We start from the raw sequence: 21,808 nt of genomic DNA, 5'->3' as shown, positions 1-21,808 counted from the left end.
GGAAACAGGACACCAGTTAGGAGACTGTTACAGTGGTCCACATAAGAGATGCTTGTGGCTTAGCTTATGGTGGGAGGTTAGAGCTGGTGAAAAGTGCTTGAATTCAGGTTGTGTTTTGACAGTGTAGCTAACAAGGCTTGCAGATAGACTAGATGTGGGGTATCAAGGAAATAGTAATAAAGAAACAAGTCCTAGATGATTGTGTGTGCAACTGGGTGGTACCACTTTCTGAGAAGAAGGGGGCTGAGGAGAGGAGCAGCTTTGAGGGAATATCAGGACTTTGATTTGATATATTAGGTGCCCTTTAGGTATCTAAGTGTCTGGACAGTGCCCAGACTCTTTGCTCTCTATCCAAAGGTATCCAAAGCCACTTTAAATCCAGAGTATTTAGATGTGATCTTTACTGCCGCCAAAAGAGTAGCCATTGGGGGCACTATGCAAGATGGCATACTTTGGTCTTAGGTTTTTGAGAAAGAAATTAGAATATACAAAGAGAGAAATAGGTATATAATTACATAATGTGGACATCATATTTAGTTTTATGAGAAAGGCAATAATAAGTTGGCTTTTATTTTTAAACAGGGATAGCTACTCATTGGGAAATAATTACTATACTTTCAATTTATTTTACTTTAGATCATTCTGTGATGAAAGCAGTTATCAAAAAAGTTCTCCAGAATGGAAGGAGTGCCAAGTCAGAGGTATAACATATTTTAGTTCTCTAGAAAGAATTTCTCTTGAATTGCTTGTTTTTCTTCTTTTTTCTAATAAAATAAAATTATCAAGGCACTTTTCTGCCATCTTAAATTAAGTTTTTAGTCAAATCAAGTGGCTTTTCTGTTTTTGAATGTATTGTGTGATTCTTTAATTTGGAATTAAAGAAATGCAGATTGCAAACCTTTTATTAACTTAAAATATCTTCATAATTCCCAAATGAGATCAAACTCATAAATTACTTGTAACTGAAATGGAGTATTTATTATTTCTCTTCTAGTACCAGTGGATAACTTCTCCATCAGTGAAGGAACCATTCAAAACTGCTAGACAGAAAAAGAGAACTATAGTTCTGGGAAGTGGTCGAAAAGGAAAAGCTACTATTAGAATTGGTAACGCTTTCTGTCTTGGTTTTTTTTTTTTTTTTTTTTTTGGTGAGGAAGATCAGCCCTGAGCTAACATCCATGCCAATCCTCCTCTTTTTGCTGAGGAAGACCAGCTCTGAGCTAACATCTGTGCCCATCTTCCTCTGCTTTATGTGGGACACCGCCACAGCATGGCCTGACAAGCGGTGTCAGTGTGTGCCCGGGATCCGAACCCAGACAGTCAGCAGCGGCGTGCGTGCACTTAACCGCTGCATCACGGGGCCAGCCCCGTCTTGGTTTTTTAATGCTGCTAGAGTTTATACCCCTTATGAGTTCCAGTTTGCTAAAATTAAAATGTCTTCTCATTGTATGATATTGATGGTAACAACCAATATTTACTATGTGCATGTTAGGAGGACTGTAATTGTTCTGATACAGATTATGAGAATTTATAGAATGTAAAAATAAGAAATGAATTTAAAGAAAGAGATGCTAATATTTCCATTTTTTTAAATTAACCAAATTTATTGTTGGTTTTTCATAAGACGTTCATTATTTTAAATATATTTCCTGGCTGATGATTACTTCTAATACTGTGCAATTGAAATTTGGGGTGCACTGTGATGACAGTTTTAGCAGTGGTGCTTTTGAGTGATGATTTTTTTTAAATGAAGAATTGCCTTTTGTGCTGTAAGAAACAAAATTGTTTTCCAGTTCCATTTATCCCCTTGTTCTCTTCTTTCTTGCAAATTCTAAACTGAAGTTATTGAATCAGGTAACACCTTGCTTCTTTCAGTGATTTAAAAAAATTTAAATTTGTATAATCCTTACAAAAGATTGAGGTAAACAAGTTTATTGACCCTAGATGGAACATTTTAGAAAAATATTTTCTCTGTGTTTGCTATAATGTATATTTAATTTTCCACATAATAGTTAATCCAGAATTTAAAAATTAAGCTTATAATTTTTTGACCAAATATAATTAAAAAAATCTTATTTATGAAACCCTTTAACAACCAATAATGTAAGTTTCATATTCTCCTGAATATATAAATTTGGTATAATCCAGTTCTACTGATATTTTTGTATTGTTTCTAAAGAGACTTTAACTTTTCTAGAACACATTATCTTTAGTCACAAATAGCTTTTTGTGTGTGTGTATGTGATGAGAATGAATGGCAGAGTGGAATTAAACCAAATCTAATATGAATCTTATCCTTTCTTTTGAGTAAATTTGAACTTTGAAACACTAAAACCATAAGGTCTAATATAAAGGAAGCAAGATAAATTTTTTATATTTATAATTGCCAAGTTCCCAGAAAAAGATGTGTGGTAACTTGAGTTATATACCAGATACATTAAGATCACCAAATAATTAACAACAAATAATCTTTTATTGGAATGCTTCCTGAAATTTTTAAAAATTGTTGTTTGACTTAATACCACTGAACTGTATTAACAGTGGTTTAGATGGTAAATTTTATGTTACGGATATTTTACCACAATTTTTTAAAAATGTGTTGTTTGAAGATACTGTGTTAGCATAACAATGGAAATGAAAAGAGAAACCACCTCTAATTCCATTATCCCATCAAGCAATATTTACATTTTCATTTTCTCCTCCTGTTGTCTGTAAACATAATTCCACATAGCTTAAATATAATTTGCCATTCTTTTTTCACTTTATATTAAATTAAAATTTTATGAATCAGTTATACTTTTTAATGCCATCACAAGGTTTTATAGAATTGATTGCTCAGTTTTTAAAATTGGTGAAGTATTGGAAATAGTCTAAATATTAAGTAATTTTTTTAAATGCTATTGTAAACGTCTTCATAAATACAACTTCTTTTTTACTATAAAAGATGTGTATTTTTGATTTTCCATTAATTAACTTGTTTGGTCAATAATGTATTAAATAGTAGTTGTTAAGAGTGTTTATTAAGTCAAAAGAAAGCTTACAATTTGTCTACCAATTTTTATTTCAAAACAGTGATATTTTAGTAGTCAATCAAATAGTACATACAAAGAAGTTGAGATTTATGATATCACACTTATTATATATTATTAAAAGTTTATATCATGTGTAAAGCATTCTTAAAAGTATCTAAGTTGGTGTTTTGATATAATATTAGAAATATATATATATAAAACATACTAGGAATTCTGTAATTTTAGTGCCTGGTGGTATGTAACGGCATCATGGAATGAGAAGAAAACAATTAAAAATTTTTTTCTTAGCATGATGAAACAAAGTGGAAATGTGACTGAAGTTTACAAGCTCACTGAGCTATTTTAAGAGTAATTTTATTTCTTGGGCTTTTTTTTGTGTTTGCCTCAGTTATTTGGAGACATAGAGGTAAGCCAAATCAGTGTCTGCTATATAGTTAGATCCAGTTGATCTAATCTTATAGGGTTAAAAAACTGTATAAATTGTTTCACATTTATATTGCAATTGTGTTTGCAGAAAGAAGTTAAGAACGTTCATTAGAATTTTTTTTTTATCTCCTAACAAGCTGTATAAATTCTTTTGGTTTTAATTACAAATACATTTGCATTAGTTTCTAAAAGTAAAGTAAAAGGTATACGCATACAAACCACATACACACAAACATTCTTTGATTGAGGGTCATTAAGTTAAAAAACAAAACAAAATAGTACAAGGTAAACTGAGCTCCTATATATTTTAAGGGGCATGTAAATTTATCCAGAGAAATCATACAGGATCATGTGGTGAAAATAAGCTACCCCGTATGAAGTATTTGTCCTGTGTTACCACATACACTTTACGTGCCATATTAATGCTGCTAAAGCAGATCTTGTATAGTAAAATAGATTTGAAGGATAAATATAGCCATTTTAACAAACTGTATTATTTGTTTTCAGTTACAAAGAAAATTAAATATTTAAATGTGAATTTTAATATATGGTTTGTTCTAAATAAAGTATTGACATGTAGGTCTAGTTTTTGCTACCAAATGTTTCATATAAAGATACTTGACTCTTCAGTATTGAAATGTAGGATGTCTCACATTTTGCTCTTTTATCCAGTGGGTCTTAATAGTTTCTTTTGTATTTTCTGTATGAAATCAAATGAGCAGTGAAGGTCATCAGACTTGTAGGAGGGTAACACTGACTCACTCACCACCTGGATTGTTTTCACACAGAAAAATTAATTCTGAGTTGAAATTTTGGTCTAATACAAAAGGTTGTCTTTGGCAGGAGTAATGAGTGTATCTGTGTTTCTCTATCCTTGAGATTCAGAAATGCCAGAGATATTCTGAGATTTAATAAACTGAATGTTTCTGCATGATACACGAAATGTATCATGTATAATTTTTCATTCTTTGGGATATATTTTTTATTTACTTTTTGCGTGTTCTGCACATCTCATATACTTGAATTTTAGTTAAAATGATAACTTGTTACTGTAGAGAATTTATGTTTTTAAACATTGCTGGCCTATGTAAAAACATTTTTACAAAATGATCCTGTTTTTAATGGCCTTGGCATCATTGTCAAGTGTCCATTTGTATTCTTTTGAAAGTGTGCACCTGTGATAATTGCTCTGTAGACCTTTGGTGCATCTTGATTCTTTCTTTTAATGCTTCCTCAAACATAGGATTGGCTACAAAGAAACCTGTAAGTAATGGAAGAAAACCCTCCCTTGGTAAAGAATATGCTCCTGAACCTCTGCCGCCTGGCGTGTCTGGTTTCCTGCCGTGGCGTACTGCAGAACGTGCAAAAAGGAACAGGTAGAGTATTTTCATTCCTTACCTTTAGTCATTCAGAATTCTTTATTTTGGAGCTTCTATTACATGGGAGGTCTGTGGGGGTTTCTATAGAGGAAGAAAGATAACTCACACATTGGCTTCTGCCTAATGAATCCTTTAAGGAAGAAAAACAAAAAATAATTGTAATCGGGAGTTTCAAGTTGTTTCTTAAGTGTCACAACAAACATAACCCTGTGGGAGTGAAGAGGAGATTAAAATTATCTCCAGTTGTGCAGGTGAGAAAGATTTCATTAAAAGGTTGGTGTAGTTGAGCCAAGCCCTACAGCACAGAAGTAGGAACTAGGATCTGTAGAAATGGGGGAAAAGACATTTTAGGCATGGGAAATAGTTTAGTGCAGAATGGATAAGAAGTATGAATTGGACTTAATCTAACTCGATCAACCGACTTAACTCATTTTAATGAGTCAGATTGAATGAATCAAACTAGGCTTAACTAGTTTTAGCTGATTACTTGCCCAGGGGCTAGCTATTTAATACAGCTATTTTGTTGTGGAAGGGTTAAAGCCTTTTAAAATTGTTGAACTATAATTTTAGGCTTGCTGAATGAATTAGATTGCTATAGATTATTTTGAAATGACTTACATGGTAGTATTCAAGAAATTGGAAATTAACAATTGCTTAAGAAAATAAAGAGAATTGATTTTAAATAGGACTCGAAGTAGATACTATGTAAAATATCTGTTCAATTGCTCATATTAAATTGATGTGTATAATCTCCGTTGGACAACTGACTACTATACTTTTTTGTGAATGGTAATGTGAATTATTATTACATACTATAGTGCTGAGGCCCCAGTCTTTGCACTTTACTTTTATAACTTTGTGGTTTCATGTCTTCTTCTTGAGACGCTTATTAATCTCAAGTCCATCCTGGTCACAAGGAATTATAAATTAGAGAACAATTAATATTACCAGTTGAAGAAGTTAGACTAGAAACCTCAACCATTCTGAGCACTGGAACTGAAATTGCTCTCAGCAGTTCCGACTTATCACAAAGCCAATCAGCTAAATTCTGGTCCATTTTCTGCATAGCACATCCTTCCATCTCCTTATTTTGAGCATATTTATTTTTATACACAGTTCTATATGGATGTTGTACATAATACTAATGAGTTTTATTAACTGGGGTTAACTGGTGATGTATTTATATCAAAATATAACTTATTTTGTTGATATCTCTTTAGGGGTTTTCCATTAATCAAAACTCGTGATGTATATAATCAGTTGCAGGTATGTAGTTATCATATTTATAATATATAGGGGGCTGAAGTGGGAAAGGTGAAGGTTATTCTCTTTGCTTTTTAAACTGAACAGAGCCTTACAAGAAACATGTCCCTCCCTGAAATAGATCCATTTAAACTTGTTGGGTCACTCTCCTGATGCCAGCGTGTAGCTGTGCATACTGGGGGCCTTGTGGTTTCATCTGTAAACAAGGAAGCCATTTCTCCAGTCTGCTGACCAGCAGCTACCCAGTGAGACAAATTTGACTTCACTTCTGACCCAACACATGGAGCTCCCATACTCAAGAATGTTCTTTTGTTTTCAAGAAATGTTGTTTGAGGGCTGGCTATATAAGTTCCAGATCCTAAAACCAAAATAAAGCAACAAATCCCAAGGCCTCTGCTCTCTTGGAGCACTGCTCTCTCAACAAGGCCACACATTCCCTGTCATGCTGCCACCTGGTCTTGGAGCAAGCTGACCCTGTCAGAGTATCAGCTTCTCCTTCCCAGCCGTCCTGGGATACCGTGTAGTTGCTCTGTAAAAGATGGCACTGCCGAGATTGAGAGAAGAGCACCCTGAGTGTCAGTACTGCTCCTGCGTGCCCAGAAGAAGGGGTGCACACCTCGTTCTACCATTGGGATTTTCCTCTACTGCAGGGTATGCTGCTTGTGGTTGAAATGATAGCCAGGTGACTTGTCTTCTGTGCAGTTATGTCATCCCAGCACACTTGTATTTGATGTGTAGACTTCTTATGGGGTTGTGGCCAGGTCAGTTTTTAAATGTTTGTAATGTCATATTGAACAGCATTCCAGTGGCCATGAAACTTGACAGGAGAAGTGTATTACTGTTAAACTAGTTTTGGCTTAAGGATGATGAGAAGATGAGATTTTTAATGGGTCAGTTTTAGTTGTGTATGTGTATGTGATTTATTTTTTAAAAATTCTAGTGTTTATTATTCACAGTTTAGATATGTTGACTTTTCAATTATTCTTTGAATTCTTCTTTATCAGTCCCCTACTGATGGATTTTCTTCCTAAAAACTACATTTTCTTCCAGACTCTTTGTGTCTAATGGTGGAGAATAAGTTTGTTGTCTGCAGCATAAAGTTGATCTGAGAAAAAATGTTTACTCTGGCTCCTCTCTTGACTTATGTGAAAGAAATTTAATAAAATGACACGGGCAATTCCAAATATTAATCCTAACCAAGTACAACAGAATTCTGTACAATAACACAGCAAAAATAAGTTAACTGTCATTTTACTTTGTCACTGCTTGTTTTAGACCAAGGAGCAGTGAAAGATATTTATAATGACTTGATACCTCAGATCACTTTTGTTAAATGTCCTTTAATATTTGGTATCTGGTTTATATTATCTCTTATACAATCTTATCTTCTTTCTTTAAGCAATCAGATTTTCCTGTGACTGTGACAGTAGAGAGTCCTTCCTCCTCAGAAATCGAAGAGGCCGACGATTCTTCAGACAGTGTTCCAGAAGAGCCTGAGAAAACTAGTTTAAAACAAGAAGCATTACAGGTACAAAGCTATCACTTTAAAGATATAGAGAAGATTATTTTTCAAACTGTAATTGTTATCTGGCAGAAGCCTGATAACAACACTGGACCACTTGTGTGGGGGTTCTGTTTTGCCCTCCCTCTGTGTCGTGTCCCCTTGAATGGTTCCTTAGCTTAGACCAAGGTGAGAGACGGATGTTTGAACTCAAAGAGATAAAAATCAAAGTATGTCATTAGTAATATATTTTCCTTTCCTTAGAGCCATAGAATATTAGATTTAGGGAGAATTTTAATGATCGTAAGATAAACTCAAAGAAATTGAGTTCTGGATGTGAAGGTAGTCAGCTGATTCAGGGCTTCTGTTTTATAGGTCAGAAGATTGACAGTTCTAGCTGAGCTCTCTTTTTATAAGAGGAAAATATGACCTCATTTTTAATAAAATTAAAGTTGAAAAAAAGTTTTGATATTCTCCTTTCCTAAAATAAAAAAAACTCCAGGGCCGGCCCCGTGGCTTAGCAGTTAAGTGCGCGCGCTCCGCTGCTGGCGGCCCGGGTTCGGATCCCAGGCGCGCACCGAAGCACCACCTCTCTGGCCATGCTGAGGCCGCGTCCCACATACAGCAACTAGAAGGATGTGCATCTATGACATACAACTGTCTACTGGGGCTTTGGGGGAAAAAAATAAATAAATAAAATTAAAAAAATATACAATAGAAAATAAAATAAAGTCACCACTCACTTGAGAAAAGCGGATTAAAAAAAAAAAAAAAAACTCCAGAAGCTATATTATATTGCCTAATAAACCTGACGTCTAATGTCATTCCATACTTGTGTTTGTATGAATGAAAAAGAAAAATTGATTTTTATAACAAATGTTTGCACCTCAAAAATACTATATTTATTGTATTTCAACTTTAATGCAGCGCTGATATTTTGTAGTAAATAAAGGAAAGACCATTTGGGAGGACTTTGTCTTTTTTTGTGTTACAAATCCACATTGAATTTTTTTTTTTTTTTTGTGAGGAAGATGATTAGCCCTGAGGTAACATCCGTTGCCAATCCTCCTCTTTTTGCTGAGGAAGACTGTCCCTGGGCTAACATCTGTGCCCATCTTCCTCTACTTTATATGGGACGCTGCCACAGCATGGCTTGACAAGCAGTGCGTGAGTCCACACCCGGCATCCGAACCTGCAAACCCTGGACTGCTGAAGTGGAGCACGTGAACTTAACCACTATGCCACTGGGCCGGCCCCCACATTTAATTTTTAAAAATTATTTAATACGATTTTCTTAGTATGAAACTTGACAGATTTAGAACTAGTTATCCCATTATTATAGGACTATGGAAATTACAATTTGATTTTCAAACAAGAAAGTCAGATTTTTATTTTTTTAATTAAAATTAGTGATGATATAGAGAAATTTTAAGATAAGTGCTTAGAAAATTATGAAATATTAGAATGGAAAGAATTTATTGTTCATGTAGAATTACCTCTTTCATCTTATAAATGAGCACCTGCAATTTGTAGCACTTAAGTGATTTATTACTAAGTTGCAGAGTAAAGACAAGACTCTAGAACTCTAATCCCCACTCATTGTCATTTTGGATGTGTTGTATTCATTTCCTTCACCAGGAGACTAGGAGACTGTATTTCTAAAACATGATTATAGATGTTGGGGAAGACGAAGATTAGGAACTGTGACTAGGGAATAGCTGATTCAGGATGCACTTGGGACCTTTTCAGCTCTTCTCCATTTTGATAAGACACTAAAATGATGGTATCAACATTTTTAAAATATATAAACCCATAACAATCAAGAGAAGAGATTTCAACATATTTTTGAAAGACAGAAAATAAATGGAAGAGTATGAAACTGAAGCAGCAGACCAGAGGAAAACCGTGACCTAAAATATGCACAGGGACCACCTGCATCTGGGAGGGGGTCTAATCCCCCTGCAGGAGTAGGCCCACACTCAGATGTGCATGTAGAGAGGGCAGAGTTAGTTAAAAATGTGACTAAAATAGGGAGAGGGCAATGAAGATGTGTATTTAGAAGAGTCAAGTCCCAGCCCTACCCTCACTCTCCTGAAATGAGATAATTTCACTTTGAAAAAAAAAAACTGGTGAAAACTAGGGCAGCTAGTGTGAATTTTTGTACCCTAGAAAAGAGTACTTGTGGGTATCCTCTTACAACTGACTACCCACTTCTTTACGTAAGAGAAGCCATCAATCACTGGCTTCCAAGGAACTTTATACTCCTTCTTAAATAGTAAATAACCACAGTTTGCCTGATAGTTGAGTAAGACTTAAAATGTGACAGGAAAAAAAAAAGAGTAAAAACATATCCTAGTAGGACTAGGGACAATTTAGGGAACAAAAATAATTTAGGGAAAAACTCTAATTAGTATCCTTAGAAAAAGAGATAGCATCTATAAAGTAAGAATAGTGTGTTAATTAAAAAAGGAATGATCAGAAAACAAGAGAGATCTCTTGGAAATTAAAGTATGATTGCTGAAATAAATTCAGTAGGAATTAAGTAAATTTCTTAGTATATAAAAAAGATAGACAGAATGGAAAATATGACAGAAAGGGTATGGTGGAGAGACTGTGTCTAGGAGATCCAACATGTTACTCTTTGAAGTTCCAGGGATGACAGAAAAAAATGGAAGGGAACTGTCAAAAGGCTAGAAAATTCCCCATAGCTGAAAGTAAACAGGCTTCAAATTGAAAAGAGCTACCCAAGTTTTGAGCAAGATGAATGAAAATAGACTCACATACCTAGACACCCCTTGTTGTGAAACTTCAAAATACTGGGAAAGTACATAAATTTCAGAGACAAAAATGTTGGCCACCTAAAAAAGTACATACATTTCAGAGAGAAAAATGTTGGTCACCTAAAAAAGAAAAAAAAGTTCAACTTTACCATACTTGTCATCAGCTACCATGGATCCTGGAAGGCATTGAAAAGATTCCTCCAAAGTTTTGCAGGCAAATAATTTTCAACCTAGGGTTTCGTATCCAGCCAAAATGTCAGTCATAAGTGGAGGCTGAATAAGATATTTTGTACGTAAAGAGGCTTGAAAAGTTTACCTCCTATACTACACCTTTTCCTGAATTTGAAGACACAGTCCAGCTAAATGGTGGAATAAACCAAGAGGGAAGATAATCGGGGATTCAGGAAACAGTGGATTCCAATGCAGAGAGCAACTAGCCTAGATTTGAGAGGCTTCCATTGATTGTGTGATGAGAGCTTAGAAACACCTTGAGGCACATTGTACTTACTATATATTAGGTGCTTACTAGGTCTTAGAAGGGAAGAGGGAGAGGAAAAGGGGGAGGAAGTGCACTCCAGAGGAGAAGAGGCTATACTGGCATTAAAATGAAGCAAACTGAACTATGGCAGATTTTTAAACTACTATTGGTATGCAAGTAGAAGAATTTGCTTAAACTTGACACTATAGAAGTCACTCTTTTCAGTGACACAGGGGTAGGTAACTACATATCTAATTTGTTGTCCAAACCAGAACACTCTAATAGTGTAAGAAGGCACTATAATGCTATAACATCAGGACAGCATGTATAAACTGGAACAGTACAAGGCAATTTGGGATATGTGGTCACCCTACACAAAGGTTATGGCACTGAAACAGTATAGAAGGAGGTGTAATCTCTGTATACACAGAGAGACAGTATAAGCCTGCAGTGGGCAATATTAATCATAATAGCAGAAATACTGTCTTGGCTTGTGGCTTTTATTATCAACTTGCATATAATAACAACAACTAACCTACACTGTACTTAGCATGTATTTGTATTAACTTAGCATGTACTAGTATATATTAGTAATAGTATGTACTTAGTATGTATTATGTTGTAAGTATTTTGTATTACATATATTAACTCATTTAATCCTCTGAGTAGCCTTTTGAGGTAGGTGCTAATATCATTCCCATTTTTCAGAAAAGGAAGCTAAGACAGGGAAGGAACTTGCCCAACCTGTACCTAATTTAGGGTTAGATTAGGGCTTTGAGCTCAGGCTTTCTGTCTCTTCTCTTAAACACTACTCTACTGGCTCTCAAATAACAGAAAACTTAACTGCACATAGAACAGAAGATAAATATCAACTTTGACAACGTAAAAGCTAAGTTTGGAAGGTAGGCGTGAGGTGGAAAGAAGGGAAAAAGGCATGAATGTCCTCATTTTACAGAGTGGGGCGTTGAGAGTTTACAGTTGGTAAACACTATGGATTTTTAAGTATATCACTACAAGTCTAAAAGGTCATGACCAGTGGGAAAACTAATGGTGACATAAGTTTACTGAGAGGAGTGGACATAGGAAAGAGCGTAAATGAACTAAACTCATATTTAGTAAAGTAGGAAGTTAACAGATAATGTCTAAAATTTAGCCGTGAAGTAGTCATGTAAGTATGTTATTTGGAAATAGAGAAGAATTAAAAATAAGAATGGTTCACTTAAACCTCATAAAAAAGGGAGTCCACACAGCCAGTAAACATGGAAAAGTATTCAACCTCATTAGTAATCAGAGGAAAGTGAATTAAAACCAATATTAAATGTCACTACCCGCCAATCAGATTGACAAAAAATAAAATCTGATAGTAACAAGTGTCGTAGACCTGGAATACAATAGGAATCTCACACCCAACTTATACGGGAGTATGAATGACACAACTCCTTTGGAAAACATTTAGCATTGTCTGTCAACTGAAGGTGTATAAACACCCTATGACCCAACTACCCCCTCCCCCTCTGGTATATGCGCTAGAATAATTGGTGCAACAGGGTACATGTGCATTATTTGCATTAGCACAAACTGAAAACAACCCAAATGTCCATTAAGAGTTAAAAATTAAATAAATGACAAATATTCATACAGTGGGAAAACTATAAAGCAATAAAATTGAATGAACTAGAGCTACAGGCAACAATGTGGATGAAATTTTAAAAACAATATTGAGGGCCGGCCCCGTGGCTTGGCGGTTGGGTGCACTCGCTCCACTGCTGGCAGCCACGGTTCAGATCCCGGGCGCGCACCAACGTACCGCTTATCCGGCCATGCTGAGGCCGCGTCCCACATACAACAACTAGATGGATATGCAGCTATGACATACAACTATCTACTGGGGCTTTGGGGGAAAAATAAATAAAATTATATAAAAAAAAACAAAACAATATTGAGTGAAAGAAATAAGATCCAAAGGCTGCATACAGTATGATTCTCTTTACATAAAGTTAGAAGTTGCAAAACTTAACTAATTGTTAGAGATACATGCATGGAAAGGAAATGATTGTCAGAAAATGAGGATGCTGTTCAACCCTGGGAGGTAGGGAGGGCCTTGTGGTGGGGAAAGAATATGGGTGATTTTTAAGATGCTGACAAGTTGTACTTGCAGACTTGAGTGGTGGTTATATAAGTATTCTTTTTTTATTTGTCACATTGACAGTTTTGTTCTGTGCACTTTTCAGTATGCGTGTCTTTTTTTATAATTAAAAGCCTGCTTAAAGAAATGCTTGCCTCTGGGGAGCTGGATATGTGAGTGGGATGAGACTGTTTCATTTTAAGCCCTTTGCTACTGTTTGCATTCACATGTTCATTCATTTAGCATTAATTGAACATATTCTGTGTATCAAGCACTCTTCTAAATTTTATATGTGTGTTAACTCATGTAATCCTCACAAAACCTCTGTGATGTGAGAACTTATCTCTGTTTTATAGATGAGGAAATTGAGGCCTAAAGTTATTGAACTTGTTTGAGGTTATATAGCTAAAGGTGAGGGCCAGGATTTTGCCCCAGAGAATCTGAACTTTTGAAATATAATCTAAAAGAGAAATTTAACTACTAATTATAAGCAAAGAAATGCACATTTAAGGAAGATGGCAAGTTTTCACCTATCCAGTTAGAGAAAAACACACATTTTATCTTTCACACACATAAGCCTTGCATTGGCAGGGATTTTCCATGTTCAGCAATTATTAATTGTCTGCTTTGTGCTGGGCACAGGTGCTGAGGTGCTTAATAAAATCCTCTCCCTTCCCTCAGATATCTTGCACTTTAAGTGAGGAAGTAAGCCAGCAGTCACAGTCGAGGTCATATACCACATGATACATTGCTGATAGCAGTATAAAATCTTAGAAATCTTTTGGAAAGCAGTTTGGAGATAAGTCCCTCAGAGTCTTAAAATTGTTCATTTGCTTTGATCTCAAACTCATTTTTATTGATTTATTGCAAGAAAATTATACTAAATATGGAAAAAAGCCTTCATGCATAAAGTAGTTGTTTTGTCTTATAATATTGAAAAGTTGGAAAGAATTTAAATGTTTAACCAAAAAGAAATGATTACTCAGTGAAATATTTTGTAGCCCACTAAAAAAATTAAGGTTATGAATCCCCTGATTATATGAGAAATGATTAATTCAATGTTAAATGGGAAAAAGTTGAACATAAAATTTGATAGACAGTATGATGGGAGCTTTGTTCTAGAAAAAAAATCAACTAGCCAATGTATAGAAAGGAGGAGGGAGAGCAGGTGACACAAAGGAAAATTACTCCAAAACCTTATCATTAGTCTTATTTAAGTAATAGACTAGCAGGTGATTTTACTTTCTAATTTTTTGGTTCCATATTTCCTTTCAAGGAACATGAATTACTTTGTAGGAGGAGGATACACTTTTTCGTAAAAAAATTAACATTATGTTCTAATTCCCTCCACTAGAGGGAGAAACTATTTCATGTAATTGTACTTTGATGTGCTGTTTAGAACCAGTCAAGAATAGAGTGTTGTAGTCTCTCTGATTGTGGTGAGGGTTTTTTTTTTTTGTTTGTGTGCTTATTTGTTTAGAATTTCTATGAAATCAGTTTTAAATATTAAAAACATTATATAAGTGGGGCTGACCCGGTGGTGTAGCAGTAAGTTCACGTGCTCTGCTTTGATAGCCCGAGGTTTGCGGGTTTGGATCCTGGGCACGGACCAACGCACCGCTTGTCAAGCCATGCTGTGACAGGCGTCCCACATATAAAGTAGAGGAAGATGGGCACGGATGTTAGCCCAGGGCCAATCTTCCTCGGCAAAAAAGAGGAGGATTGGCGATGAATGTTAGCTCAGGGCTAATCTTCCTCACACACACACAAAAATTATATAAGTAATAAGTAGAGGAATTTTGCAATTTTTTTTCCCTGTTAAAAACTTGACTGGCTTTCACTGGTAATGAACCATTAAAGAATTTGAAGTTATTAGACTACTTATTAATTTTTTTAAACATGTTCTGAGTATAAAAATATATGTTCATTGAGCAGATTTTTGAAAACAATGAAAAATTTATTGAAGGAAATAAAAGCCACTTCTGCATGTACACACACCTAATGTACCCTTTTGTCTTAAAAAGGTATCAAAAATATTTTGCCATGTCACTAAATACTCTTATACGTCAGAGAGTCTGAATAAGCTTGTGGACCATCTCCCAAAAAGAACACACAGATATATTTTGAATATAGAGCTCCTCAAGCTCATTCATTAACTCTGGTTGAGAGCTCTTGTCGTCATTGTTTTTTGGTCACTTCATAGAGCATTCCTTCATATGGATTGCTATTTTTATTTAAACCAATCCTGATTTGGAGGCTTTTAGCTTACTTCTAGGGTTTAGTTATAAACAGTCCTGTGACATCATGTTGGTAGATAAATCTTTGCCTACATCTTTGATGATTTCCATGGGGTAAATTCCTGCACATAGTATTGTTGGTATGTACTAAAAATTACTCTCCAGAAAGTGGTACCAGTTTCCTTTCCCATTGGTGGCATATAATAGAGTTCATCCCCTCAACACGCACACACCAGGGGTAAGCTAAACTTTAATGAAATTCTTTGTTTAAGTGATTGTTCAAAAGCCTTTAAAATATATGTGTACCTTGCTGTTTTAATAAATATAGGTATTCTGTTTATTTATTGCTGTGTAAGAAGCCACCCCAAAACAGTGGCTTAAAACAATAACAATTATTTATTTTGTTCATGAACCTGGGGATTGAGTAGGAAAGTAATTTTCTATTACTACAAACTTAGCGGCTTAAAACAATGCCTATTTGTTAGCTCACAGTTCTGTAGGTCAGAAGTGTGGGCATGGCGTGACTGGGTTCTCTGCTCGGTCTCCTACAGCTGAAATCAAGATGTCAGTCAGGCTGTGTCATCTGGAGGCTCTGGGAGAGAATCTGCTTCCAGACATATTCAACTCATTGGCATAATTCAGCTCGTGCAGTTGTAGAACAGAGATAGCCATTTCCTTGCTGGCTGTCAGCTGGGGGAGAATCTCAGCTCCTAGAGGCCTCCCTCCTGCATTCCTTGTCACAGCATCATACTTGACTTCTTCAAAGCCAGCAATGCAAAATCTCCCTCTTGTCTCTTTTGTACTTCAAATCTTCTTTAGGAAGAGTCTGGTCTCTTTTAATGGGCTGCCTGATTAGGTCACATCCACCCAGAATAATCTCCCTATCTTAAGATCAGCTGATTTGGGGAACCTTAATTACATCTGCAAAATCCTTTCAGTGCAGCACATAGGCTAGTGTTTGATTGACTAGCTAGGAGGTTTGTTTACTTCAGCAAGTAGGAATCTTGGGTGCTGTCTTAGAATTCTGTCTACCACAAGTAGTGTCCCCACTTCAAGGATTTACATGTCTTAGTTCTTGAAAATCATAAGGGAGTTTACCAATGTCTGTTCTGTTTTATTGACCTTGGTGAATGGGAAGATTGCTACTTCTGTGAACAGCAATGGCACTCAACTTCCTGAGTTCAAAATGTTCTAACACAGTCTTGCACCACATAACTACATTTCTGTCGACGACAGACCACATATACGACAGTGGTCCCATAAGATTAGTACTATGTGGCCCAGGTGTGTAGTAGGCTATACCATTTAGGTTTGTGTAAGTACACTCTATGATGTTCACATAACCACGAAATCACCTAACTATGCATTTCTCAGAACATATCTTCGTCCTTAAGAGACATGACTGTACTTAATTAAGGATGTGACTTTGGGTGTCCTACTCTCCTCTCTACTTCAGTTTTCTCATCTGTAAAATAACATGGAGTTAATAATCCGTTCTTTCCTTGTAAGGTTTTGATGATTGAATTATTTAATGCCTAGGAAACTCCTAGAATAGTGCTTGGCATATAATAAAGTGCTTTAAATTATTTAACTTTTTAAAAAATGCATTTGAATCAGCTCTTACACACTTCAGGTGTATTAAGCATGTTAATAGGGCTTCCTGTTATAAAGTGACCCACAAATAAAAATAGAATTTTCCTTTCTTGGCCTTCATTTTTTATTTCTGACTTATTACTATATTATACACATATGCCTTTTATGGTGAGCTGCCTCAAATCTATTTCGGAAAGAGTGGGATTTAAATCTTTAATATGCTAATTTGATATATTTTGGTAATTAATTTCACTAGCATAGTATATTACAAGTAGTGGACTATAATCCTGAAATCTGAGTTCACTTCTGGCTCTGCCCCTAAATCCTTGGTGAGATCTATAGCTAGAAAGGCTTTTGGATACCGTGCCTTGAATTGTTTATAATATTTACTCTGTCTTTACACTAGGGAAAACTGGAGGAGTGCCTGAAGCAGTTAAAGGAGGAAAGAGTAATAAGGCTTAAGGCTGACAAACGAGTCAGTGAGGTAAGCAACTTTTTTCTTAGACTTTTGAGAGTTTTTGGTTTTATTTTGGTTTGTTTTTAAGCCATACACAAACACACTGTGTAAATTTTAAAACTGTAATATATTGCAAATTGGTTGTACTATATGAACCTTGGTATTTACTTATATTTAGTGGTCGTATGGTCTATATCCCAGAAAGCATGTTTTTAAAGATCTTAGGGTTTTTTGTGTGTGTGCTTTTATATGACGTTAGCTCATTTTCTGTTCATGATGCTTCGATTCCAGAAAGCACTTACTGTGCTTATACTATATATACAGTAACATAAAAGACATGATGAGACTATCTGCTAACAGTGAATTAAGATAGTGAATCAGTTAAATAAGTATTAGATGTTGGAAAACTGCTAAGAATGCAATGAAAAATAAAAATATGTGCTATGAGAATTATATTAGGCTAATGTGCATGAAAGCAGGACATAAGCTAAAAAGTTCTGTATAAATATAATTTTTTATTACAAAGTGAGTTCAGGGAGGAATTTTTGAAAGTGCATACACTGGATTGGAGAATACTTATTCAGTAAATATTGAGCAACTGCTTATAAAAGGCAAAATGTACATCATGAACAAAATGGCCTTTGTGAGAAATACTAGAGTTGGCTTATGTGTGGTTTTAGATGAGTAGATGATGGTGGGGAGGGGAGTGCAAAGGAGTAAATATTTTCAAGAAGCCAAGGAGAATATTGGTAATTGTACAGTTAATAAATTCGGTATGATTTAGAACTTTTAAATACTTAAATTTAGAACATATTAAATACTTTGCTCACTGAAGTTAATCCTTAACACTCAGCAGAGCTGTAATATGCTTTGCTCGGGCGGCCCCCTGGCCTAGCAGTTAAGTGCACACGCTCTGCTGCTGGCGTGCTGGGTTCGGACTGAAGTTAATCCTTAACACTCAGCAGAGCTGTAATATGCTTTGCTCGGGCCGGCCCCCTGGCCTAGCAGTTAAGTGCGCGCGCTCCGCTGCTGGCGGGCTGGGTTCGGATCTCGGGCACGCACCGACGCACCGCTTCTCCGGCCATGCTGAGGCCTTGTACCACGTACAGCAACTAGAAGGATGTGCAGCTATGACGTACAACTATCTACTGGGGCTTTGGGGGAAAAAAATAAAAATTAAAAAATTAAAAAAAAAATGTGCTTTGCTCAAATCAGACTCTGTATTTCATTTTCTAATTAAGGAAAACCTTAAGCAGCTACTTTTCTAATGTAGGGTGAGGATCCATTATGAATTTAACCAGTTAGAAATGTGATCTTTCAAAAGATCATTAATAAAACAGTAACTTTGGTTTATTTATAGACCACCTAAGTGTTATATAGGAAGCTTTGTTGAGTGTCTCAGGGTTTTGATTATTATGTGATATGATCTCTGTCTTTCCTGGTGGAGAGTTAGATTAATTACAAATTTATTACATTTTTAAATGTTTTATTTAGTTTTGTTACATAAAAACTGTTTTCTTTTGATGATGAGAGAAAATCATGTCAGACATTTTCAATCTTCTTTTATAGCTGGAACATGAAAATGCCCAGTTAAGAAATATAAATTTCTCTTTGTCTGAAGCCCTTCATGCACAGTCATTGACAAACATGATCCTGGATGATGAAGGTGTTTTGGGCAGCATTGAGAATTCTTTTCAGAAGTTCCATGCTTTCTTGGATCTCCTTAAAGATGCTGGGTTAGTTAATTTTTCTGCATGTCATTCTTCTCTTGGTAGTTTGCTGAGGGCCTTGAGCAATTTACATCGCTTCCATAGCCATATTAGTGTGTAATTATAGGTAATACAGTTGGTTTTTTTAAAAATGAGGAGTTAAATTTTAAAAGAAGTGCAAAATGGTAAACCTGTTTTGGTAGAGTAGAGACCCCGTTATAAAAGATAAACCTGTAGATAGAGTAATTAGTAGGTATAGTTTTTGGTAAAGACTACATTGAAGGTAATTTTAATTGAAAATAGTCCTGAATGCATAACAATTTTCCTACCTTTTATTCATCTTGCTTGTTAAGTAAATTTGAATTAAAGTTATTCTTGTCCTAGACATAAAAATTGGTATTAATCTGCAGAGCAGATATAGACATAGATCAGTGGTTCTCACCTGGGAGCAATTTTGCTGAAAGAAGATGCTGAAAGAGAATTGGAGATTGATCATTGATGGGGTGATGTTTTATAGGGGAATGGGTTGGTGTTGGGAAGGAACAAACACATTCTTGGAAACTGGAGGAAAGGTGGTTAAGAAGGGAGAATGGAGGTGAGAGCCAGTGGACTAGGTGCGTGGGAGATGTTGAAGCTGCTAGTGAGAGAGTGTTTACAATGGAGTGGTAATAGGTAAGGAAATAAAACCAAATGGTATTTAACACATTGTTGGGGGGAAGAGCCAGTGCTAAAGGACTGGATGATCTGATGTGGTCCCAGAGCATGAATCTGGAAAGGGCTAAGAATTTGAGAGAAATCAAGGCTTGTAGTCTGGAGTAGGATTATAGAAGTATTTCATGATTGCAGGTATGGGGGAATCTAAGCTGCCCTTACGCGATTTAATAACCCCTGCCTTTTCCTCCTCTTGTCCAGGCTTGGGCAACTTGCCACAATGGCTGGTATAGATCAGTCAGATTTTCATTTGCTGGGTCGTCCCCAGATGAATTCTACTGTTAGTAGTCCACCTGAAGAACAAAAGAAGGCACTTGAAGAAGAAAAGCCAGAATCAAAGCAGAATGCTGTAGGACAAATGCAAAATATCCAAGTAAGTGGACAGAACAGAACTTAATGATTCTAAGAGTGGTTAGCAAAAAGGGAATTACCAAGTCAGAGCTAGAAGCCTCTTTGGGATCCTTTCCAAACCTGAGATTAGTAAATTTGTGCCCATTTCGTGATGTTGTATTATGTAAATAAGAAAACTGGAAGTTCTTTTGAAAATTTATTATTTAGAGCAAATTATCCTCAGTGAAGAAAGAAAGAAAACATTAGAGAAAATATTCCAAATTTTAAATTGTGTAAATGTCTATTCTATTCATATTTCATCTAGGTTTCTATTTGTATGCAGTCAGCTTACAATGAAGGAACACTAATGAAGGTACAAGTACTGATACAGATAACTTTTAAAATAAGTAATCCAGATATAACTAATAGGCAATATATTGTAGTGAGTCACCCAGTTATAGCAATGGGAGGGGAAAACCTGTCTGCTTTTCCTCTAGCCTTACGTGGAGCCCCCATATCCCATCCCAGCCAGTCTCAGACCGGTCTTGGGCACTGACAGCTTGAGAACAGTCCAGTCACAAATTGGATACTGTTTACATGTGCCTGGAGGATAGAAAAGAAATTAATTTTCTTAGGGAATAGAGTTTTATTATTTTTAATGAGGGAAAGGGAAACAGGTAATAATTACCCCAAACACATAAGTCTGAAAATGTAGTGGACGTAGCCTTGGATATAGCTAAGTTAAGTTGGGAATCACTTGGCAAGATATAATTAGAAAAAAACTGGCTCTAAAATCTTCTGAATAATTAATTGACTGTGTTAATAATGAGATCACAGAGCAACATTGAAGGTGTAGACTCTACTTTTTAATGGTTGGCCTTGTTCATCACTGAACTTTTGTCTTTTCTTTCGTTTTTCCCTCCAGTTTCAGAAAATTACAGGTGATGCGAGAATTCCTTTGCCTCTCGACTCCTTCCAGATCCCAGTTTCTACTCAGGAGGCCTTGGGGACTTCCAGAGACAACGTGGGAGTCCCAGTCACGGAGCAGCGGCAGGAGTCTTTTGAAGAGTTCGTTGCTAGAACATGTTCTCCTTTAGCAGATGTGATTTCTGGAACTGAAAGTCAAAGAAAAGAAGAGGAATTGTCTAGAAATGGCAGATCTTCTTCAGAGAAAATGACCAAAACAGGTGAATATACCAAAAAACACTCTGCTAAGAAACAGCCTGGAAAGGACCTGCATTTCTGCTCTGACTCATCTGTAAACCAGAAAAGCAAAGGAATCGGGCAGAATAATTCTTTGGTTAATGAACCAATTAAAAGTGAGTCTTTGAAAAAACACATATCTGTCAAGAAAGAAAGTAGAATACTGACTGTTTCATCCAAGACAACTAAAAGTAAACTCAATGTACTAGAACATTCTGAAAGTGATACTCTTGGATCTGATTTTGAATTTCAGGAAAGCATCCAGACTGTATCACGCTTGACATAGGTCTAAATCTTTTGAAATTATGTTTTTGCCTTCAAATTTTAATAAATTACTCATGTTTCCTGTATGGCGTATGGTGTTTTAAAGTATAGGACTGAAAGCCGTTAGAGAAAGATTGATCTATACTTTTTATTATAATGAAACTTTTGGTGTATTTTGACACTTTGTACCGTTCATTCATCAAGTATTTACTGAGAACCTAATATGCTTGATACTTTTCTGGGTGCTATTGCTTTCAGCAATGAACAAAACAAAGCATTTATCCTTGTGGAACTACACTCTGTGGAGGGAGAAAAAAGTA

General features: G+C 35.7%; 1 protein-coding gene across 2 annotated transcripts in view; it reads left to right on the top strand.

The window, feature by feature from the left end:
- CEP78 (centrosomal protein 78) overlaps window positions 1-21,574 on the top strand; it is a 31,966-nt gene extending 10,392 nt beyond the window's left edge. Inside the window, exons 7-16 of one of the 2 annotated variants that reach the window (XM_014794708.2) lie at window positions 637-701; window positions 995-1,106; window positions 4,702-4,834; window positions 6,058-6,103; window positions 7,500-7,628; window positions 17,221-17,298; window positions 18,841-19,007; window positions 19,893-20,064; window positions 20,347-20,394; window positions 20,947-21,574. In XM_014794708.2, the coding sequence (XP_014650194.1) occupies window positions 637-701; window positions 995-1,106; window positions 4,702-4,834; window positions 6,058-6,103; window positions 7,500-7,628; window positions 17,221-17,298; window positions 18,841-19,007; window positions 19,893-20,064; window positions 20,347-20,394; window positions 20,947-21,510 (1,514 nt within the window). In that variant the 3' untranslated portion in view covers window positions 21,511-21,574. The remainder of the gene's footprint in view (window positions 1-636; window positions 702-994; window positions 1,107-4,701; window positions 4,835-6,057; window positions 6,104-7,499; window positions 7,629-17,220; window positions 17,299-18,840; window positions 19,008-19,892; window positions 20,065-20,346; window positions 20,395-20,946) is intronic. The other variant, XM_014794709.2, reaches the window with a different exon arrangement.
- Window positions 21,575-21,808: the final 234 nt, after the last annotated feature.

The sequence above is a fragment of the Ceratotherium simum genome, chromosome 20 (assembly GCF_057802395.1).
Source record: "Ceratotherium simum simum isolate JZ-2026a chromosome 20, ASM5780239v1, whole genome shotgun sequence".
Taxonomy (NCBI): domain Eukaryota; kingdom Metazoa; phylum Chordata; class Mammalia; order Perissodactyla; family Rhinocerotidae; genus Ceratotherium; species Ceratotherium simum.
Note: the sequence above shows the minus strand (reverse complement) of the source record. Positions and strands in the feature narration are given on the sequence as shown.